The 24066-nt window shown below is 40.1% G+C and overlaps 3 protein-coding genes across 5 annotated transcripts; 2 read left to right on the forward strand and 1 right to left on the reverse strand.

Moving 5' to 3' along the window:
- The first annotated feature begins 198 nt into the window (after positions 1-198).
- NDUFAF1 (NADH:ubiquinone oxidoreductase complex assembly factor 1) lies at positions 199-5860 on the forward strand. Of its 2 annotated transcripts, none has more exons than XM_083839713.1 (5): positions 199-619; positions 1034-1655; positions 3445-3630; positions 3794-3868; positions 5417-5860. In XM_083839713.1, exons 2-5 carry the CDS (start codon positions 1146-1148, stop codon positions 5555-5557), a joined length of 912 nt encoding a protein of 303 aa, XP_083695839.1. In that variant the 5' UTR covers positions 199-619; positions 1034-1145; the 3' UTR covers positions 5558-5860. The 2 variants fall into 2 exon arrangements, with proteins under 2 accessions (XP_083695839.1, XP_083695838.1); XM_083839712.1 differs by having other exon boundaries at positions 200-546.
- A 913-nt stretch (positions 5861-6773) lies between these two features.
- On the reverse strand, positions 6774-20746 carry NUSAP1 (nucleolar and spindle associated protein 1). 2 transcript variants are annotated; one of them, XM_083839698.1, is made up of 12 exons: positions 20514-20677; positions 19175-19240; positions 17929-18117; positions 16717-16891; positions 15036-15125; positions 14260-14372; positions 13495-13560; positions 13114-13301; positions 10820-10992; positions 8954-9064; positions 8288-8399; positions 6774-7824 (listed from the first exon to the last, which is right to left on the reverse strand). In XM_083839698.1, the coding sequence occupies exons 1-12, from the start codon at positions 20604-20606 to the stop codon at positions 7737-7739; spliced, it is 1464 nt and encodes a 487-aa protein (XP_083695824.1). In that variant the 5' UTR covers positions 20607-20677; the 3' UTR covers positions 6774-7736. The 2 variants fall into 2 exon arrangements, with proteins under 2 accessions (XP_083695824.1, XP_083695823.1); XM_083839697.1 differs by lacking the exon at positions 13495-13560 and having other exon boundaries at positions 20514-20746.
- Positions 20747-20808: 62 nt separating this feature from the next.
- OIP5 (Opa interacting protein 5) lies at positions 20809-24060 on the forward strand. The gene is made up of 5 exons (XM_083839714.1): positions 20809-21217; positions 21288-21354; positions 21834-21956; positions 22497-22578; positions 23344-24060. The coding sequence occupies exons 1-5, from the start codon at positions 20953-20955 to the stop codon at positions 23509-23511; spliced, it is 705 nt and encodes a 234-aa protein (XP_083695840.1). The 5' UTR covers positions 20809-20952; the 3' UTR covers positions 23512-24060.
- The last annotated feature ends 6 nt before the right edge of the window (positions 24061-24066 follow it).

Below are 24066 nucleotides of genomic sequence, written 5' to 3' on the forward strand. Positions count from 1 at the left end.
CCGCCCTCCCTCCCCGCCAACGGCGGCGGCGGCGGCGGCGCGGCGCTGCGAGCGGCCCGGCCTGCCCCGCGCCGCCCGCCCGCCCGGGACACAAAGGGCACGGCGCATGCGCAGCGCGGCGGGGCGGGAAGCGGGGAGGGGCGGCCGCCGCCCGCGGGGGGGGGACGGGACGGGACGGGACGGGACGGGGCGGCTGAGGGGAGGTGAGGGGAGGAGGGGGCGGGCGGCGCCCCGCGTTCTGCCGCCGGTCCCAGCCCCTGGGGCTGCGGGGAGAGGCTGGGGGCGGGAGCCGCGGCTCGGGGGCTCGCTCCCGGCGGCGGTGCTGAGGGTCACGACGCTGGGGGACCCGGGCCCCGCCGCCTGCCCCGCCCCGCCCGCACGGGGGCAGCGGGGCCTGACCCGGAAGGAGTGAGGCGGCCGCGCCGAGCCGCTGCCGGTGCCGGGACGGGCGGGAGGTGTGCACGGCCTGCTGGGCTCTGCTCTGTCGGCTCCTGTCGCGACGGAGAGCGGGGAGGAGGTGTGCGCAACGACAGCGGGGAGCAAGAGGTGGGGAAGGAAGAGGAGTGACCTGCCGGGGGCCTGGGAGCGAGGATTAACCGCGGGCTCGGGCTGAGGGCTTGTGAGTGAGACGAGCAGGGACAAGACCGGGGGGACAATTAACGATCCCTGGAGGGGCTGAAAAACCTAAACGGTCCGATGCGGCGCGCCTGCAGCTTTCAGTGGTTTTCTTTCTTTTTGAATGATTTCGTCCTTAAGAGCTCAGAGAAGGTGAGCTGGTTTGACGTGGTTTGGTTTGCCACAGAAGGAATCCCAAACCAGCCTGCCCAATCTTGCGAGCAAGAGGTAATAAATAGCCTCCCTGCAGTGGATTACTGTGCGCTGAGGCTCTCCGCTATGAATCAGAGAGTAACGGTGTGCTGTAGCTGCTCAGACCAGCAGCGGTGCAGAGATTTTTTTCAAAGCTTCATTTAAAAAATTAACATACGATGCTTGTAAAACTCTAATTTTTATCTTTTCTCTTTTTCATTTAAAGGTGAAGATAAACTACAGTAACCACAGATAGCTCTGGATACCGATTTTCTTGATGAATTGATTTCAAACCCGTTCATTGCCTTACTGGGAGTGCATCCCGCAGCTTTACCACGATGGCTCTGACTGTTACGGTGCTGAGCAGCGCTGGCTTACGTGGCAGATGCTGCAGGCACAAAGTTTTGCACCCCTTGCTTGGATTTCTCCTCGCTGATTCCACGTCAAAATTGTATAGCAGTTACAGGAGGCCAGGATCACAGCCCGAGAAAACGCCGTCTTGGCAAAAGATTGATTTCAGTTTTAAGAAGGGCATCGATGCCTTAAAGACTCAGCTAAGCTTGCTGAAGAAGGAGACCGAAGAACACTTAAGAGGACCTGAAGGCCGTCAGTTTGATCAGTACCTGTTGCAGCAGACAAAGGTGATGTGGGAGTTTCGGAGCCAGGAAGATTTAAATAAATGGGTTGTTTCCTCTGATGTAGAGATTGGAGGGAAAAGTGAAGTTTACCTAAAACTGGGTAGGAATAACCAGGCTGCTCTGCTGTATGGAACTCTCAATACCGAAGTACCTCGCGATGGGGAGACAAAATACAGTGGATATTGTAGCATGAGAGCCAAACCACCAGTGGTAAGTGCGGCTTCATGATATCATAGCAGCTGTTGTTTAATCAGAGAGCATTTTTCTGTGATTTGTTGTTTACTGCGGTTGTAACTGATCACCTTCAGGAATGTTAGACATTCCTTCTCAGATGTGATTGCTGCTGTGTCCTTTGACTTGGCAGTAACTTCAACTTTTACCCAGATTTTGTTCTCCTTTCTTAGAAAAGGTATAATACGTTTGATCATTTGCTAATGTACAATAGCACATCATTAAGACAGCCCTGTTTGCTGCCTCCTTACAAATGAAGGATCTGTAATGAACCTTTAGATCTAAAATTGGTACAATTAAAATAGATGAGTCTCTCTAAATTGGAAGTTAATTGAATGTGTTGTAAGGGCAAATTTTCTGGGCTTTAACTTGGCCTATTCATGAAACTTGGTCTCAGTGAATGAGCTCATCATTTTTCTTCCTTATAGGTACAGAAAATAATGCTTTGAAATGTATGTTTTAAAGGTCTGACTCCTACCGTGTATCAGAAAAAGTGAGACAAATATTTGATAGATCTAAATAGAGCAAATCAGAACTATAAATGGGTGTGCTTACTATTGGTACTGCTTTTTTCTTTCCTTGTATTTAAACATCTTCAAAAAGCAAAACAACACTTGGACTCAGTGTGTTAAAAAATACCTTTTTAGACTGTTCTGTTGTTTGCAACTTGGATAGCAGAGAACTTAAGCAAGCAAAATCAATGGGCAAATGAGAGGCAGAGGAACACAGGCTACATTGGTGACACCAGGTCAGGGGAATGGAACCGGGGGTTGAATCTCACTGGAGTTCCCAAGATTGCTACTAACTTGTGCAAACGTGACTCAAATGTTCGTTTCCTAACTGGGGTAGTGAAGTGTCCATCTTTATAACACAGGTTGAGATTAGATGCTGAAAACATAAATAAAAATACTTTACTTTCTTTAAGTAAAAATGCTCAAAACTGGCAAAGCCATAAATTGATTATCTACTGATCCTGTGACTTACAAGATGAGTGCGTAGAAGAAAGGTTAATAGGTAACCGTAGTAGTGCTGTAAAGGGGAAACTTCTGGATTTTTGGTGCTAATTTTGACTTGGTTTGAGCAGTTCTGGTCAAGAATAGCCCTGGCAACCCCCTCTTGCTCCAATGACCTCAGTGTGATTCTGAAGGTTATTTGGCCTGCCCATGTGCAAATCACAACGTCAGGGCTTCTGAGATCTTTGGAAAAAATGCACTTGAAGATTCAATATGCTTGTAATCTGGATCATTATGCACAGTTAATGACAAAAAGTGTTGGAAAGCATATAAATGCTTTCAGTGTTCACATCAGTCTTTAGTAAGGGAAGTTACCGCAGGGGATAAATTATCCCATATATGCAATTTGTTGTAACCTCCTCTGAGTAGCCTAGTACTGACCGCAGAATATTAAACGTAATGAACTACAGGCCTGATCTGCCATTGTAGCATTTGTGTGTGTGTGTGCCTGGTAGGGAATTTGGTCCGAGGAAAGAGATCTCATTTCTGATAGTTACGAGGCTGTGATTTATAATTAGCATGGGTCTTCAGAGCAGCGATAGTAGGTTTTGCGGGCTCTCATACAGTGCCGAAGGAAGTTCACAGAGATCAGTGCCTGGTATGATGAAAGAGAAACCTCATTTCCACTGTGTCACAGGAGATAGTATTTACAGCGAGAACAAGGGCAGCGATCAAAGCAGTAGCACTGTTCTTTGTAATGGAAATTTCCCTTCAAGTATGAAGGAGGAATAATTCTGTTTATTAATAATTTGTAGGGATCTTTTGCTAGGAAGAAGTATTACGACTGGTCAAACTTCAACAGTCTGCATTTACGCGTCCGTGGTGATGGCAGACCTTGGATGGTAAACATTTATACAGACCCTTACTTCTCTCATCACAAGGACGATCTGTACAACTACTTCATGTTCACCCGAGGAGGGCCATACTGGGAAGAAATAAGGGTAAGCTCATGAGCTTCTCTGTGCCACTTGTACGGACCTGAACAGTGCTGGTACCAAACGTAGCATGACTTCATTTACCAAGGCAGGCTTTTTTTTCTTAAGCTTTTATTTTATATACTAGTGACACTGAAGTCTGTTTTTTTTGTTTGTTTTTTTCTGTCAGATTCCATTCTCCAAATTCTTTCTCTCCAGTCGAGGAAGAGTCCAGGATAACCAGCATCCTATCTGGTTAGACAAGGCAAGTTTTCTGTAGGCTTAAACGGTCTGAAATTTACTTTCTATGAATACTTGTCATTATTTAAATGACTTGGAAATCCTTGGGGTATTTAATTTTAGTGAATTTAAAATTGAGGGGTCTCTTCCTGTTATAAGGCACTTATTCTTGTGTGCTTACCTTTTACATTTAAATTATCCTACTTTGTGATTGCAGTGTCAATTTACTTCAAAGTAGCTCCAAAGATATTTTTAAGATACTTAGATAACCAAGAAACAACTCACAACTTAATTGGCTGTTCAAAAATATTTTTTTTTTGAAAATGATCAAAGTGATGGCTGAGAAATCTAACGTACAAGTTGGCACAGTACTGCCAAAAACATTAAAAGCAAGCTTATATCATAGACAATGTATCTAGGGCTTACAACGGGTTAAATTCTTCAGAACATAGAGTTTAGGTGACTCCTCTAATAATCCATAATAATATGAACCAGAAAGATATAGTTTTAAAACCTCTGCAGGCTTCATAAGCCAATGGCCTGACTGTATAGCTTGCTTCTGGGGGAGATAAAGTAGTTGAAACCCTAGATCAATCTGAGAGGAGTGATGAAGTGATCCATTTAATCACTTCAGCATTGCTCTTTTACTTATTTAGCATGTTTGTAATGTACGTTTATCCTCAATTCTCAGCCTACAGTTATTCAACTTTAATCTGACACATCCCAGGCATCATTTTTCTGCATGTACAGCAGTCCTTATAACCGTGGGTACAGATCAGAGCTGCGCTTTTAGCAGAGTTTAGGGGTACTGAGGGCTTAATAGGTGACTCACCGCTAGTTACCCAGCTTGTTTTGAGAAGTCTCTGGAGTCTCTGAAAGATGATTGGTGACATACAAGAGCTGAGAAAGCTTTCAGGCGTAGGCTAACGGGAAACATGCCTGAGCCCCAGGGATTTTATGGAGTTTATTAATATAGTTGGAATAAAAGAGTGGTGATGGTTGGTTGTTTTTACTAGCATAGCAGTGGGGAAGGAACGAGGGGTATTCTATTTAAGAACATTTTCCCATTCAGAATAATGTGTCTATGTCACTTACTGAAATATAAAACTCAGAAACAAAGCTTCATATGTTTTAAAATGTCTGTTTTGGTGCACTTTCACAATGCGCCAAGTCTATGACTTCCTCTAGAATGAAAGTTCCATCTTTTGTTACATTTATTTTTGTTTCCTGGTCACATTAGAACTGTAACAGACATGATGAAAATGTTTGCACACCTAATTGTGACAAAACTGGCACTGTGCAATCTTAAAGGATGAAAGTCAATGTTGCTCTAGGCTCAGACCATTTGTAATACACAGTTCAACATCGTGGTAGAAAAGCAAATGTGAAATAGCTTCCCAGTGGGAGTCTGTATTGAAAATGTGGTACGTGAAGCATTCACAGCTTTAGAAATACTGCCTCATTTTGAACAAATACTAAATGAATGGCTGCAAACTGTAAAACCTGCAAGTAGCAGATAACTGTTCAATTGGAATGTTATTTTAAACAGGACTCTAATATATGTATCTTCTAGGTTAGTACCCTCGGATTCACCCTGGGAGATAAAGTAGATGGTCCATTCCAGCTGGAGATTGATTTTATTGGCTTGCTAAATGATAGAGCTCATACAGAAGAATTCGCCTATGAAATATATGACAGGAATCCTCAAATTTAAATTGGTCGTGTCCTTTGGAACATTCTTCAGCTGCCAAGTTAATTTTTATAGAATACTTCAAGTGTGGGTTCTAACAACATGAAGATTCTATTGAAACATTAAAAAGTGCATGAAGCATCGACTGTATTATTCTGACTAGACTAAAACTGTTGGTATCTTTAAGCTGCCAAATACAGAATCCATGAGACTGCACGTACACAGCCTGAGGGGAGCTGTGATACATGTTTACAGAGTAGTAACTATTGACTGGCTGAGTTTTGACTTCTGTCCTGACCTTTACGGAAATAAAAATTTCATGAATGCATTGTTGTTTCTCAGTACACAACAATTTCATTTTATATTACATTGTTTATAGACCCAAGTATTTTACAACTGTCTAGTTTTATTACAACTGTATAGTTTTTCCAGTTTAAAAATATGCTGGGAATTCATACAGTGAAGAACAGTGGTTAAAGGATGGTGCCATCTCTGAAACTTAGAGAGCAGGACCAAAAGTATTTCAACCTTTAGCTTGTGGCTCCTGTGAAGAACTCAAAAAAGAAAAAGCTGCTGCCACTGCCAAGATTGAAACAGGAGCTATGAACTGGATTTAGCTCTTATTTTAGAGCTGTTGACAATAGCCTTATGCCTTGAGCTCTACAACACTGAAAACTCCAATGGTGGTTTGAGGTGAAGCCCCTGTTAGTGTTTGTTGCCTGAAAACTCATACCTCAGCTTAATTAGCACCATTACTGGGGAGTAGGCAGTGGGTGAGAGCAGATGTTTTTCTGATGTGTATTGTAAGATTTTTTTTGAGAAGTCTGGTTTTCAATAACTTAAACACTCTCAAAGAACAATTGCTGAATCGTTGTTTCAGATGTCACAAACAGCCTAATCAAAGCTTTGACATCCTTCAGAGTTTCCTTGTTACTTAAATGTACCTTAAAAATACTAAATATAGCTATAGTGTATGTGGAAGACCACAAATATGCAAGCTGAAGTTGTCTTGTACTATCCTTTTCCTTTTGCAGAGAATTAGATCATTTAAGAGCAGAAGAGCGGTAATATTTATCCTTTCTAAAGGTATCAGACACATGCATTCAAGAAGGGGTAGGCAGGCAAATCAGTAAGAAAAACTAGTCACTTACAGAAAGAGACACTGAGTAATAAATAGAAATTTGAACAAAGCATGCTACATAAAGGAGGTAGTTATACACAGATCATATAACTAGCAAGATATGTACAAAATATTTATTTTCCCCATTAACTTTATAAAAAAAGAGCTTGACATTTCAGCATTTAATGACAATACTAAATTCATTTAAGTATTTGCTCACTAGAATAGCTGAGATTACAACTGCTACATTACCTTTCCAGTCACTGTTTCATCCACAACAAATCCAGACAGCTTTTTTTTTTTTTAAGTAACAGTTTTTGAATATAAGGCATTGAGCATTCTTCAGCACTACATTAACATCCTTTAAGCATCGCAGAAAACAAGAAAAATAACATCTGCTATTTACCATAGAAAGGAACAAAACCAAACTTAACTGTTCAAAGCATGGAGCTGTTAACTTGTAAAGCCACTTTTCAATTGCAATCCTTTTTTAAAAAAGGGTATTTCACAATTATGCTATGCTGTAAGCTTTGTAGCTTTCCAGAAAGCATGAATACTTTTTCTTCTGGAAATTCCCTGCTATTTCACAGAGCTGCAGTTAGGAATACAGAACAATTGGCTCTACCAGTTGCTATAGGATTTAAAGATTGATTTGGAGAACAGGGCGTGCAGATATCTCCTTCAATTTACCAGTGGAACATTTTAACATTTGCAATTTAAAGCATGCACTCCAGTGGCTAATAAATGCGTCCTGGTGGAGAAGTCTATACTGAGTCACAAGGAGGCTCCTTGAGCATCTCTTTTCCACTTAGATTTTCTGCTTTAACACTTTTTAGTTAAGGGAGTTATTTAAATTAGAGTATTACTAAGTTCTAAGGTACTAAAAGGTTAGAACTCTCATCTCATTGGAGAAGTTGATCATGAAAACTTTACGCTCAGATGCATTATAAGGTCTCATTCAAAGCTCTCTGGATTCTACTAACTAATAAGCAACCTGACCTATACTCTAAAGTACAGACAGTACAAATATTTACATGAGAGGGACAGTATTTACAGTCAGATCCTGGCTATTTCTGATTCTTTTTAACCTACAGATAATCCTCTACGGTTTCCAAGAACCTGAGCCTTCTTCTTTTTTCTCTCCTGCTCGTGCTTCTCCCGCCTTTCTTCCCTAAAGGAAAAAAAGGAAAGAGACCATATCAAATTATGTTAAAGGCAGAGACACAAGCAACGTAAGGAATATGAAGGTGACGAAGGTTTGACATCTATTTAACAATGTGCTGCATTAGCCATGCACAAAGAGAACAGTTCCATTTTGAATCAAATCTAAACAGACAAGTACTTCTGCTTAGATGTACAGGTCTAACATTCAAGGTAACAACTTGTCAATATTCATTTTCTTTTGAGATGAAGGCAAGTATCCAAATGCTAGAATTGGAAGCTCATAGAATAAGAATCTATCAGATTCACAGTTGCATCTTTTTTGGCCTTTGTGATACTGGACAGGTATTGGAGGCCAAAGTGAATACAGAAGTATTCTTTTGTGAACTGTGCAAGTTAACACTAAAAAAAAAAAGTGAACTATCACATTATTTTAAATAACACTATTCATAAAGAGCTAATGTTGTACTAACCTTGTCTGGAGATGTGGCTGTTTGTAATCTTTCTTACGTGAAGAGATGTTCCTACTGACAGACTTATTTATGGCAGTATTTTCTTTACTTTCTCCCCAAGGTTTTAATCGTCCTACAAGTCAGAGGCAAAGACAGAATTACTACAGTTTAGTACTTATGTGCTTAACTTATTGTGAATTTTATACTAGCTAGCTTGTTCTTTGCTGGCTGCCTGTGAGACAAAATGCCTCTTCAGTTGTATTATTATTTTCCCCAGCCCATTTCTTATGGGTAGTTTTCCAGGTAACAGTAATTACACAAAGAACATTTCAGATGCTTTGCTTCTCCCACAAATGTGCACTTTTAATAAAGAACCAATCCTTTACACAATAAGGTTTTTATCTCAAATTCCTTGTACATACATATACTCAGTGCAATACATGGAAGTTTATTCCTGTATTCATGGGATTTTGTTCATAAAGACGTTTTTCAGTAGTGAGGTTCTTAAAGCATGCATCATGTAGAAATTTAACAACAGCCCACAAACTACTTGGAAATCTCAAGAAAAAGGGACAGGGAAAATAAACAAGAGATGACTTAATACACAACATGATATAGCAAAGTGGCTCAGTGCTTTATTTTCTGAGCATTTTAGTAAGTGATATGACCAATAAAGGATCACTGTACCTTTATGTGGTTGATAACGAAGTGGCCTTGAGAGACTTGCTTTGAGATCAAATGTCTTCTTTGTGCTTGTGGGCTCTGCAGAGTGAGCTGCAAACTTGAAGGGGGTAACAACTACAAAAGGCATCAAAATGTTGTACTTATTAAGTGTAGTAAGAACATACTTTCCAACTTTATATGTAAATAGATAATTGAGGACCACGGTACAACTCTGAAGAACAGAGCCATTAAATGCCACCTTCTGCTACCACTGAAGACAATATCGTACAGATACAGCTTACTGGACATAGGGAGCTTTCAGATCCAGCGAGAGCAAGAGTTGTGAAATATTAACCTTTTTGCTCTGTTTTTAAATAGCATCCTGGCAAGCAACAGATCTGTTCAATCTCAAGACGGATTTAGTGGTTCTCAAGCTAGTCTGTAAAGCCCAGATTCACTGATCACACTGAAGCTTACATTCATCTGAGATTTCATTGAAATACATTCAAAAGCATGTGAAATACTTAACGGTATGTTCTCAATAGTAACTGCTCACTGTAGATGCAAGAGGAACAGTCTACAACCATAGGTAAGTAAGTGACTCAATTACAAGGCACCGCACGAAGCCTTTGTGTGAGGTCCACGTGGGAGAAAACTCCATGTTGCTATCAGTCATCAAATACCTGACTGCTCTAAGGAGGACGCACACCATTTTTGTCTTTCTTGCCACTTTGCTTACAAGTTTGTCATAAACTGCTTACTTCTGTATCAGAGGTGCATGTTATATGGCTTATATAAACACACTGTTCAAGTTGCGTGATTTTTCAAGTTACATGATTTTATGCAACTTTAGTTTAAGTTACGATTTAAGATGTTATTTTTGAGCCCAGTGCCTTTTAAGGCAGTACCTTTTGTGTCTTAAACCATAACCCCAGACCATATCTTAGAAGTAAGTTTCTGTAAGTCTTGCCCTTATCTGCTTTTAAGGATAAAGGACACTGGCAACAGTTTTTTTCCTGAGCTTATTCATATTCTTTTGCGATACAAATCATGGCTTTTACAAGAAGAATTGGGATACCACAAGAGACTTTAACATGACCAAACAATCCCAGATATAGATCCATGTATGTTTCCAGTCCTTCAGAGCAAATTGATTGGTTTCCTAGTCTCTGTACACTTATTTAGAAGCAAATGGATTTTCATATTTAAAAAAGTATTCTTGTGGAACATATCAGCTTCAGATCAGCAGTGGAACCCCCACCTGCCACCCCAAAAAATACCAAAATTGTCATACAGCAAGATAGGTAGCATAGGTCAAGAACTTGGAGTTGATGTATCTGGTGATGCCAGGATATCAACTGCTAGCAGAGCTGTGGTGGTGCAGATTACTAATGATCAGAAGAATTCCACTTTCCTACATACAGGGTTTTGAATCCTGACTTAACTAGGGTTGCTGAGGCTGATAATACCAGGTTGTCCTAAAACACAGCTAGATAACTGGTGCACACCCATCCCACAAGGAGAATGAGACCTCTGAGAAGGCATCAGCAACACCTCCCACTGCAGGAATCTCCCCGTATGAGTTATGTCAACCTTTTCCTATGCAATCCATAAAGGTCCAGAACTTTTTCTGTCCCCCACAGGCTTTTGTGTAGGTAGCTAGGTATTCAGAGTCTTTATGCTTACTGCCTATTTAGATTTTAGCAGCTAAACATTTTAATTTAAATACTGGAAACTGAAGGAAATAAACTGCTGCAGTTTCTAAAGAATCAGGCATAAATTAAAGATTGAAATTAAAACATGGGCCTACATTATCTTGAGTTATAAGAATTATATAACCATTCAGTACAAATAAGTCTTGATGCAAAAAAAATTTGCCATCCACTTTACCCTTTGATGCAGCCAGATCATTATTTCTTGTATCCTTCTTGCTGTCTTTCCTACTTAAGAGTTTGCAGCTCTTCTGGCTGTCAGGTGTGCAGAACTCTAAGTATGGAGACATTCTAGATGGAGTCTTGGTAAGAGAGCGCTTATGCTCGTTATCTTTTGTGGCTTCTGAGAACCTGAAAGTTATTAGAAACATAAAGGACAAAAATAAGTCACCTACAAGGAAAGTAAGCCATGTTACAGAACACAAAAGGAGCAAAAATTGTATTTTATATGTTGGAAGTTTTTCTGTATATAAAATTTTCACAGCTAACACAAATTACACTAAAAATACCTTTGCTGACAATTTTCAGCTTGTGATCCAACATTAAAATTCTTCCTGTTACTTACAGCTATTAAAGAGCTAACTGTTGTTTTGGAGAGAAAAAGTATTTGGGTGCAATAAGCTAGTAGATTTCTTTACCAACCTATGCAGCTTACTTAATCTTTAGATTCTTTAGTAAAAGATTATGATTTATAAACATTATTAATTTAAGTTTTCAAATTCAGAAGTTAAAAAAATAACTAAACAGAACTCTAGATCCATGAGGAGAGAATGGAAATTCTAGTCAAAACTCAAACTACCTGTATACCAAGACACGTGTGTGTGCTGTGTGTGTAAATACTCACACACTTTTTAATGTGTGAGCATGTGAAACAAAATTCAAAAGCTTGCATGAATTAATAAGTCTTATCTATAATGTTACTGAGCTGAAAGCCTGCAAGTTATGGAAAAAGCAGCAAGTTTATTATTAAGACCTACATTTTGAGGGCTAGGAAGTTTATGAATGAAGTGCAGCTTGCAAGATCTAGCTCAGCACATTTTTGGACAAACGAAATGGAAGTAAATTCTGAAAGCACTGATTCATTTTACATAATGCTAAGAATCAAGTAGGGCTGCAGTGGAAAAAAGTATGCAATTACTAAAAGATAGAATATTATTTTCATTTGATGATTACGCTGTATCATTTTTCAACAGAGTTAACAAGATTGGATTAATAGAAGGAAAGCACGGAAATCAAAATTGTCACATACAAAATAGAAACAAAGCCAGCAAGAATGAAGTCGATATTGCAAGGGACTCTCAACCTTGGTCTCTGAGCAGCAAAAGAACTAGCATGCAAAGATTACAAGTCTCATAGTTATTTATATTAGTTATTAGTTGTACTGACACACAGGGCAGAAAAAAGAAAAAATCCTTTCTTCAGAGACAAAAAGTGTTCCAGCAACTATAAACTTGGCACAAAAGTGTTAAAAATTAAGTGTTATCAGAAAAATGCAAAGTAATGCAACAGAGACAAGATTAACCTGATACTATTAGCAGGGTAAGAAGGACAAGGGTAAAATTTAGAATGTCTAAATCTGAACTTCAGCTAGTGTGAAAAGTCAGGTAAGTGGGAGAAAGCTGACATTAGTCAAACAGTTGGTAACTGGCAAAGAAAATAGTAAATAGAATGACTTTCACTGAGAGAAAACGGGTAAAAGAACATTTACCAATAGGGTACCATTAAGGACTATACTTTCAATTCCTTATTTTTTTTTGTTCAAGACTCCAGAAAAATTAGTAATAAGCTAATAAAGTTTACTGATAACAAAAATTCAGGAGACATTAACATAATTGTGTATTAGATTACTGTGTAGGAATAATGAAGTGTGCATTATGTTTTAAAAGGAAATTAGATCAGGTTTAATAGCATCAAGTATGAGCTCATTCATTTAGCAATCCATCATGACTTCCTGGTGTCAGTTTGGTTCCCATGTGCTAGAAGCAATCTGCTTATATTAGTTGATTACAAGATGAGGCCCTACTCTGATAAGTGGACAGACACAAAGAGCACCCAAAAGATCCCCAATGAGTCCATTGCAAGACTCATCTGTGATACTGCATACAGTTTTGGCTAAGTCATTCCAAAGATGTATCAATTCCTATATAAGAGAGACTATTAAGTTGCCTGACAAAATGGAATACCTACACAGTAAGAGAAGAAAAATAATTCAGCTTGGTTGGCGTAGCAAAATGAAAGCTGAAAGAGGCAAAATTCTTCTACAATCAGGTATCAAGATGAAGAATCAAAATAATATTAGTATAGTAAAGCTTAAACCAGCCCTAAAGTTAGGTTGAAAGGTAGAAATCAGAATTAACCTTGTGTAGGTCATGTTTGGAACAAAAATATAGTAGTCAAATCACAGTCAATGTTTATTATTTTAAGCGTATCATATCAAATTGCTCACTGTTAGCTTTGGTTTGTTCTTTTTACCTGACATTCATTTTGGTTGTGGAGAGGACTGAAGGATTAAATGAAGATTTCCTAGATAAAATACTTTGACTTGCAGTGTTCAGCAAACTGCGTGGTGAGCGTCGGAGGTTACTGGGAGTGCAGGTGGCAGACAATCTACCTCTTTCTGGATTTGGGCTGAATAAAAACGTTTTGCCAGCAGTATGTTTCTAGGGAAAAGCAAATCACGAATTAATATACTTCACTAAAAGTTTAGTCATAAATGTATCTAAGAGGAAGGGAAAATACACAATGAATCAGAAGCATGCAGTCTCTTATGTTTTTAAAGGGGGAAGGGTAGGAAAGGGAAAAACATTTTACACACAGTTTTTTATATTATTAAAGTGATATGAAAACATATACCTTAGAATTGCTATGTGGAAGGCCTTTTTCTGATGCCCTTAAATGATTAGATTTTTTGGCCAGCACCTGCCAAAAATAATTTGTCTGAAGCACGCATTAAGCATACACCATATGCCACAGAAAAGAGAAACGCAACTTTCAGGAATTTTGGTGTTACATTTTGATATATACGCTGACATTCATTGATACATTGCAATTGCTCTTATAGTATCTGCCACACCCTGGAAGAGGCCCCTTTGCAGTTTTCACATGTGTAAGAGTCGAGAATCAGGAACATTGAAAGCAACATACATTAGATGTATTTTAAATGAGTTGTAGGTAGACATTGCACAAAGGCTCTTTAAGGCACAAAAACACAGCGTTTAATCCCTGCTTTTTGAAGAACCATCCATCCCCTTTAGTTCTGCAGCAATTCAGACACTTGTTAACAAAAGTTCCAGGAGATCCTTCACAGAAGTAATTGTGGCAGTTATTTTTACTCAAAACTGACAAGTTGTTTATTGGTTTCTACAACCATTTATAACCATACACCATTAATATACAACTTTAATATTAAAAACATAGCTACAGAACTTATATGCAAATAAGTATATAGAACTATTAATACAGGACTCCAGTTCAAGTCTCACCGATGCTGCGATATTCCATCACACGTATACAAAACCAGCTTCTTACTGCTCTAGAGACCCTGAAGGAATTTTTACAGAGAGATTTTGTGGAAATAAACACAGGACCGATGGATGTCTGTCCTGTGATAGCACTTACCTTGACTTCATTGAGTGAACTGCTGCAGTTTTCAATCATTTTTTTCTTCCTCTCAATGTAGTCAGCAATAGACTCCATTTTCTTGAAGTGAGCCTCATGCAACTTTTTAAAGTCTAAGAAGTTCCAAAAATAAGAAGTCATGCATCTGACAAGCTCCTAAGGAAACTTCCTACCTAACAGAAAAAAAGTTTGCAACACTTGTACTTACAATCCCCCCCAAAAAAAGTATCCCTCTAAGTCTGTGTACCCACAGGTACCTAAACAGTACAAACAGCATCTACTTCAACTACATAGGTACATGGTACCTGCTCTAGAGAACTCTAGAAAGAAGGAAGAAAACCCAAAGCTTCCATTTTCTAGTAATGGAAACATTTTAAGTGAACGTGTTTTATGAAGTAATGAAAGTGAGCTAACTTATAAATACTACAGTTGTGATATTACTATAAAATGAAAACTAAACGTACAGGAGTCATAGCATGTCTTCCTACTCTTTGTTATGAAAACTGTGAATGCAAGTATAACATCCAGAAGATACCAAAGTACTCCATAAGCCAGTTTTACAACCTATACTGAATTCATTTACTACTATGAATTTACAGGTGGGAAGCTGTTCCTCAGTGTAACCTTTTGACATTTTCATTTGTTTGCTTTTTAAAGAGAAGGTGGTCTCTTGGTTCAAGCAAAAAATGGAAGTCTGGTTTGTAAAACCTGTAAGTCGAGTCTCCCTTCATGCAGAGACAATGCGTTCTATTTACAAAGGTGGTAGATTCTCTTACTCGGTGTAGTAGCTTTCATTCCTGTTTTCCCAGACCTAGATGCACGGCCTACATACAAAGGGATCTTCCCTCCCGCAGGATGAATATCACCTGGCACAATAAGATTAGACAAAATGATTAGAACTACTGGAAAATACTTTAATGTCATTAAAACCCTCTTTAAAACCTTTGTTCTAAAATATATCTTATCTCCTCAAAGCAGCTTTAGGTTTTTAGAAATCACAATCTCAATTGGAATAGGTATGTCCTAAGACTCTCAAAAACTTTTTAAATGATATGCGAGTAACAGCATGTCATGACATACTACAAACCCAGAATGAATCTGACAGAAAATAACCTGACATTACTTTCAGTAATAAAGTATTTTACAGGAGGAGTTAACAAGCAAACTTTGCTTGTGGTAAACAAATACAACCCACAGGTCTTTATCCAAATATTAAGCTCTAAATATTTTTAAAGTTTTTGTACCTGTAAAAATAAACATATTTTGATGCCATTTTCTGCCATTGCCTTATATAGAGGCAAGAACCTAAGTTATTTTGATCAACTCTGCTCTCAGGTCTGCTTTTTTTTTTTTTTTTTTATCTTGCCTGTAGTTTGGTTTTTAGCATAAACACACCATAAAACCAACATACAGAAAATTTCACTAAATGTAGTAATAGCATTTTTCTGTTACACGGCTCTCTTGCTGTCCGAAATTACTGTTAAAAAAGGTCAAAGCAATACGGATACTTATGGTTATGGGAAGAGACTGGCACTGTGCCAAATGTCAGGGTGAAATTCATTATAATGTTGCCTCAGCCAAAGCATCCTCTACATATATTATTGCATCTGCTTTTAAAAGAAACTTAATTGAAATTTTTGTAATTTTTAAACTGCTTTAGAGATGGCCTCCAATAAGAATGTCCTTTAAATGCTATGGAACAGCAAGGTTATCCTTAATACATCTCAAGGACTATTTACATCTAGTCTAACAGGAGCAAATAATGGGATGTATCTGAAAAATTATTGTGAATCTGTCAAATAAAATTGGGAAGAAAAATTTATTTCCTCTTCAGGTCAGCTGCATGCACAAAGGAATAGGAAAGTGAGTCTGTATTTTGTCAGCATCATGTTTGAAGATCTAAAAAGAGCTACCAGATATAAAAGTGGTCCACCATAACACACTCAGATAACGTTTGGCAGCGTAAACGAACAAACAAGGGTTGTCTTTATGTCTTTTAATACCCATTTTACTCCTGAGAAGGAAGTGACAAAACCCATTCATGAGTAGAAAAAGGAAACACGAGGAAGGGAGCTCTCCCTTCCTTGCTACTCAGTTCCTTTAAAAAGTGGCATCTCAGGGGTATTCCAGAAGGCACAGATCCTAAACAAAGTACAAGAATTAAATACACTCAGACCTTCAAGAACGCCTTCACTGAAAATATTTCATTGGTCCAAATTTCCAAAGTCAAAATTAGCAGAACTACTATTACATTGCAGAATTTGTGGAATTGTTTTATAATGTGTTAGATAAACAAATAAACAGGCCAAAATGTCAGATTCTTCTCTGGCATCCTCAAAAAGGTACAGATCACCAGACATGTCACAAAAAAAATCTTTGCAGACAACAAAATAACCAGAAAATATATTTGAATTACTGTGAATGACTAAAGTTACTTTCATGGAAGTTATTACTCACGTTCCACTCCAGTACTTTTAATAGAAGTCTTCTCTGGTTGATCCTTCTCCCCAGTAGCCATCCCTGGATTTTCAATAGCTCTCTTTTTAATTACTGGTTCCTCATTTTGGAATACCATCTGTCCCTTTTCATGCTCACCATGGGGCACTTCATTTTCTTTCATTTCAGAATGTTCCTGCAGTTAAGCATACTTCATTTAAACGGTTTGTTACAACTGGATATAAGGAAAAGATTTTGTTCTAAGAGCAGTTGTTTAGTGGAATAAATTGCCCAGAGAGGTTGTATAGCCTCCATCCTCAGAGGTTTACAAGACCGGATTAGATAAAGCCCCAACTTCATAGCTGACCCTGCTTTCAGCAGGAGATTGAACAAGAGACTTTCTGAAGTCCAACCTGAATTAACCTAGGAAATACGTATTCTGTTATTGCACAAACAGATCTCTATTAGAAAGCTTTTACCCACACAGTTCTAACATTTTAGCATAAATTGCCTCTGTTGACAAAGTGCAACTATCTGCAAGTAAAAATAAATTCACTGGCTATGTTGCTTTTTATTTCTGTAGCTTTGGTTACTATAGGCTTTTGCTTATTTAGACATGCTGCAGAAAGATTAACACCTCTCATTTTCCCATTTCCCTCTAACGGTACCATTATGTTTTTCACACAGTTCAGAGTTCACCCACCACTTGCACATTATACTAGAGAAAAATAATTCTACCCCCATATCACCCTGAAATCTCTCCTCCACCAGTCATACAACCCACGAATATATACATACACACACTTACATTAAAACACACTGACAGCAACGAGAATTTTAAGAAAAAAGTTTGGGCAATCATCCAGTTTCTGTGAATCTTTTCTATGTCAAAAAATGCCGATAGCTTTATTTTAGATAAATCCTGCAAGCAGTCTAATGTTCAGATGAATACCATGATGAACCAGTGAAAGCAGTCCTACATCCAGTGTTTGGGATGATATCTCTCTCTGAGGAATTTAATTTCTTTTCTTGGACTAACGTTATGGAATAGCACATGGTAAAGTTATACTAAATTAGTGGTATAAAGTACAGAAGACCAGTACTAGTACATCTGCATACAAAAACCCAAATGTTACCTATTAAAATGGTAGTAGGATGAATCAAGCATGTTTCACTTATTGTTTATTGGGGAGAACCGCACAGACACACACAAAACCGTGCAATACAAGTCACCTCTTTCTCAGCAGAGAGCCCTGTAGTTTCTTCACTGGTTTTAATTTCCTCACTGGAGTTCTTCTTTTTTCTGGTTGCTTTCTTTTCTTTACATCTTTTTGTGACAAAACACGCTGGATCAGGTTTAAATTCCTTCTGACAGCTCAATTCATCAGAGTTCATGGAAGCAGATGCACTTCTTTCAGCATCCTGTATCAGAAAAGTACCATGATGTGTAACATATCTGATATACATCAGATACGCCAAAGAGACAGCTGTAACATTACTATTGGAAAAGGCATTTCACACAGAGGAAAACAGTAGTATACTTTTAAGTAGCACAGTAATAAGCAAAATAGCAATATCTAAATTTCCTTAACATCAAAGCTGGTTGTTTTCCAAACTTAAAATGCTACAGAATAAACCTGTACTTCTTTTCAGTCGGACACTATAAAAAACATAATATTTGAAACCTGACTCAAATGACGCTGCAACCCTTCCCAAGTTTGTGCAGATTATCCCATAGAAAGGTTCATGCATAAGGAAGGGGGGGATAAGTGGGAGACTCTTCCATGCTAGTTAAAAATAAGCTAAGATTACACCATTTCCTCATGATTTTAGAGAAGCAAGTTATAAAGGAAAAGTTTAAACATAGATGTTTTAGAAAAAGTGGTTACCAACTTATTTTTTTAATCAAAAGTAAAAAAAACATGCAATGAAGTAATTTAGCTCACAGAAATATTGAAAAAAATACATGGAAAGTAAACATCATGGTTGTATTGCTTTTGTAATGTCAACGTAAGTAAATTGTAGTAGATATAAAATGCTTTGAGATTAGTCAGTACAGCACAGAAGTATTTAAATTCATTTTGCATGCCTAAATGAAAGGGACTAGTGTCTGGAGATAAACAGGCAAAATTAAGATTGGTTCAATGGAATTTAAACATTACTGTTCACAGGGAATAATTCTGTGTGGATGCTAAAAACACCTTGTTAATTTTAATGGGTGGAAGGGCTAAAAAATACATTGTTAAATTAACAGCTGGAAGGCAGCCAGCTTTCAGCCATATGGGAGGCCACTTCAAGTATTCATACAGCTGTTTCTATCAGTACAAGTGCATTAAACTAAAGGCACTATTTAAAAAGAAGTATTTTTTTATTACTATTCACATCAACTAAAACCAATGTTCATTACAAGCTGTGCTCTACTAGTTACAAAGCTAAATCTTTCTTTCTGAAAAAGAATGGCTGCTTAATCATCTATTACCATATTTTCATTTTCTTCTTTTCTTCCTTGAAAGTGTTGCTTCAGTGCTTTCAACAGTTTGTCTCCCTGGAGAGAAATCAAAACAACAAACGAACCAAATATTGCATTAAGTCATCAAACAAAAACTGCATAAACCCAACTAGTGCCTATAAATCAATCCAGCAAATAAACGGAATATTTGCTGAATCCAACAAAATGCTTAAGGCATGCTTGGAGGGAAGCAACTGTCTCGCTCTGCTCTCTCTCTTTGGCTCTACTCAAAGCCTCACTTTGAGTATTGTGTACAGTTTTGAGTGTCACGATATAAGAAAGACATAAAACTATTAGATTATCCAAAGGAGGGCTACAAAGGTGATGAAGGGTCTAAAGGGCAAAATGTATAAGGAGCAGTTGAGGTCACTTGGCTTGTTGGACCCAGAGCAGAGGAGGCTGAGGTGAGGCTTCTTGACAGCCTGCAGCTCCCTCACAAGGGGGGCAGAGGGGCAGGCACTGAGCTCTGCTCTCTGGGGACAGTGACAGGACCCGAGGGAACGGCATGGAGCTGGGACAGAGGAGGGTCAGGCTGGATATCAGGAAAAGCTTCTTCACTGAGAGGGTGGTTAGGCACCAGGACAGGCTCCCCAGGGCAGTGGTCAAGGCACTGAGCCCACCAAGTACAAGAATTTTTTGGACAACACTCTCAGACACGTGGTCTGATTTTGGGGTGGTTCTCCTCCAGCCAGGAGCCGAACTCGATACTCCTTGGGGGTCCCTTCCAACTCAAGATAATCTAAGATTCTACAATTCAGTCAAATTGAAAAGCACGCTTAAGACCGCCAGCTAAACATGCAACGTTTATTTTCCCTGAGGACACAAAGACAAGGTTCCCTGGCCAGGTTTCTTCTGCTCCATCTGCCTTCTAGAAAGTTAGCTGTTCACAGCTGAATGAGCCCGTTTCAGCAGCGCTGCCCAGCTGAACAGGAATTAAAATCGCACCAAGCTTCGGCAGCAGCTGCTCCTGCCTTGCTCACGCTACACACAACGCATTCCTCACGTACAATCAGCACTAACAGCAACGGAACACTTCAGCTGGGAGGGACCTTCAGGGAGTTATTGCCCGACCACCTCAGAGCTAACCGAAAGCTGAAGAGTATTAACGACAGCACCGCCCAAACGCCGCTCGAAGGCCGACAGGCACGGGGCACCCCCCGCCTCACGAAGCTGAGGAGAGCACCAACCGACCTCCCCCCCCCCGCTCCTTTAGGCTGTGACCCCTGGCTCCCTCAGCGCTGCCCCCGGCCGCCCCTCGCCTACACCCGCGGCTCGGCCCCCCCCAGCCGTGCGGCGCCCCCCGCCTCACCCGGAGGTTGGCCTTGAGGCCGGCGGCCTTGGCGAGCTGCTGGAGCTCCGCGTACTTGAGGGACTCGAGGCGCTGCAGCGCGGGGAGCGCCATAGCGGCCGCGGCCCCAACCGCCGCACTTCGAATCTCGCGCTCAACCGCCGCCCACGCCCCACCCCCCCCCCACGCCGTTCGAACTCGCCCGCCGCGCGCGGCCATTGGCTGGGCGGGGAGAAGGGGGCGGGCCCGCGGCAGGGGAAGCCACCAATAGGGGCGCGGCCGCCGCCGCGCTGGTTTTTTCAAACGCGCCAGGCGCTGCTTGAGCGGGCGCTAGGACGCCCTTTCCCGGCAGCGAGGATTGACACCCCGGCCGCCCAATAGCAACGCGGATTCACCGAGCGCGCTCCAATCGCGAGGCGGGGAGGGCGGGGCGGCGCGCTCGGGCGCCGGGCGGGAGAAGATGGCGGTGCGGCGGCAGCTGTGGCGGCTGTTCCAGGAGCCGCACATCAGCGGCGTTATCACGGTGGAGCAGCCCCCGCCGGCCCCCCCCACCCCGCCGCCACCGCCTCCGGACCCGTCCCCAGCGGAGGCTCCGCTGCGGCGGCGGGGGCTGCGGCCGGAGGACTGCGCCGTGTTCCAGTGCCGCGGGTGCCGGGCGGTGCTGGCGGACTCGCTGCACCTGTGCGCGCAGGAGGAGCGGCGGCTCGGCCTCCTCGCCTGCCTCAGTCAGTGCCGGGGCGGGGCGGGCAGGGCAGGGCAGGGCGCGGTTCTCCCGGCTCTCTCTTCTCTCCTCAGGAGTCACCGGAGACGTGGCGTGGGAGGACGCGCTGCTGGTGGGCCTGGAGGGAGCCCTGCTGGGCTGGTGCGTAGCGCGGCCGCCTCGTCTTGTCCGGCTGCTTTCTGTCGCAATAAAACGACACCTTCAGTAAAAAGCTTGATTGCTTTCCTCCTCGCGAGGCGATGCTCTGCATTAGCAGGGGGAGCTTCGACATCACCCGTTACGGGTGCAGGCATAGCCCTTATTTCACCACATGCCACACCTGATCTTTACAACTTAAATCTATTTCACCACGTATCACATTCGGTCTTTACAACCTAAATCATTTTGAGACAAAACACTGTGGATTTTTATCTCTAATTTCAACTTCCCGTGTTATTACACATTTTCTTAGGCAACGTGCCCAACTTCCCGTGTTCATACACTCTGTATTATTAAAGGATAAAGCATTATATTGTATTTTACTGTCCCTGTGAAACTGATGATGTCTTCCAACATTTCTCCAGTATCCATACTTTCATAACTTCTGTTTAATAACGTTATTTTTCCATTTTTCCTTTTAGTGCTTACAATGCGTTATACTGTCGGTCGTGTGGCTCGATGGTGGGCTTCATTCTTTATTCTGCGTTCAGCAACTTGGCTCATCTCCGAGGCTTATTCTGTTTCTTCAAGGAGAGCATCCTCTGGTGAGTGTCCTGTATGTTGATGGTCAAGGATTTCATGGGAATTTGCAAGTTTTTAAAGCAGGATGTCCAACTAGTCTGCAGTTAACAAAATCTACTTTACTTTTGACTGAGAACATAGATGTGGGATTTTAATATCCTCTGTGTTTACATTGTTTGTGTTGGCATGACTCCATTTGATTTGCCTTATGCTTTTGGAGTGTCCTCACATTACATCAAAGTTTAAATTTAGTTGTTTCCAGTGCTGAAATCTTCTTCAATTCCAGATCCACTTAATTAACGTAAGATATCAAAACAGTTCCATGATAGATGGACTTCATTATAGAAACTGTAAATTATGTTTAGCTGGTAATGTGGGGATTTTATGATTTGAAAGTAACATTGTTTTGTTTTTTTTAGTATTTTCATAATTAATGGGGTACTTTGGGGAAGAATTTTATATCTGATTTAAAATCTTAAATAACCTGTATAAACAAGGAATGCAATTGTGTGGGCTTTTTAATTGTTTTTCTTTTTTTTCCCCTTTCCCTATTTGTTTTCTAGCTATCTTTTAAAAAACAAAATAACAATAGAAGCATCTAAGGTGAATTTTCCTGCTTTGACCCTAAAGGAACAACTGGGGAAAGTAAGGTTTCTACATGACTTTGTATGGAAAATAGCAAGAAATACTAATATTTTTTGATATTAGCCAAAATATGGATACAGTTACCATATTTGCAGTGCTTAGAACTTATCAAGTTCTATCTATCTTTCTGACAAAAGGTTGTTATTCCTTACTGATTATATATGTTTTTGTGCTACTTAAGTGTTATCAAGAGGGAATGGGACTTCTTTATATTTTGAAAACAAAAAAAATGAATGCTTTTCTAAATGATTCTAAATATTACTTGTGTTGTCCCTGGAATTGAAAAGTCACCATTGAATAATAATAATAAATACATAAATAACACACACACAAAACTCTGTTGTTAATTTGAAAAGGATTCTAGCAGAGTTGAATTTACAGCTATGTAAGCTCAAAACAGCACAACAACATCAACTTGTAGTTTCAGAGACAACACAAGATCCTCTCTTCTTTTTTGGTATTTAAATTGGTTGTTCTATTCTGTAACATGGTTAGTTGATAACTTAGTAAATTGTTTGTCCCATAGCTCAAATATAGTTACTGTGTGTAGGAGACAGCCAATGCATTGGGTGTTTATATGCTTACCTGTTCCTTTTATTCATTTATTTATTTTGGTTTCCTTTCTAAGCATGAAAATGGGCCCATGACATTACTTAAGTTTTGTCATCTTCAAGTGTGTTATCATAACAGATAAGCAGATCATTCAAAGATCCAGTGTTAGAATAACATTTTTCTCTAGTTTTACTACTTCTATTTTTTTTCTAGCTGAAAGAAAAGCTTGTGGTGGTCCACATGCGTCTAGAATTGCTGATAAAGAAGATGGAGGAACTGAAGCAAAAGGACATGGCAGAACAGTATGGCTCTGCATCAGATACAGTTGCCCTAATGCCAGGCTATGCAATAGTCAAGACCAACAATAATACGCCATTTTGAAGAACTACCTGGGCTGTTTCTGCATCTCTACTGAGTTTGTTCATTATGAGGAAATAATGCAGCAGAACAGGTTTGAGAGAGCTGATCTGTCGCTATATGTATACAGAAAGAATTGAGACTTAAATGCACCTCTTTGTTCTGAGGGGAACACCTGAAAATCTAATGTTCTTAAGCTATGCTCAGAAAAACGCGTAGCTTTTGGCTGCTCCACGAAGCTTAGGCTGTGAGCCACTGCCTTTGATAGATGTGAGCTGTGAAAGCAAGGAACAGTCTTTTCTTCCCCTTTACTTCTGGTCAATCACAGGAACACTGCTCTCCTGAAACTGTGATGATCTTCCTGCTGCCTTCCCTTGGCCAGTCAAGATGTCTTGTAAAAGGTACCTAATGGGTACTTACTAGCTTTGATTTTTGATTGGATTCTGCTTTTTTTTTCCAAACATCTAGAAAGTAATTTGATAGAAAAGAAAGAAGGCTACTTACCCCTAGTTATTGAGACAGAATATCTTTGTCGCTAGTTACCATTTGTTGGAAGACTGGGGGGTCCTTTTCCTCCTC

Source organism: Anser anser (assembly GCF_964211835.1).
Source record: "Anser anser genome assembly, chromosome: 5".
Lineage (NCBI taxonomy): Eukaryota > Metazoa > Chordata > Aves > Anseriformes > Anatidae > Anser > Anser anser.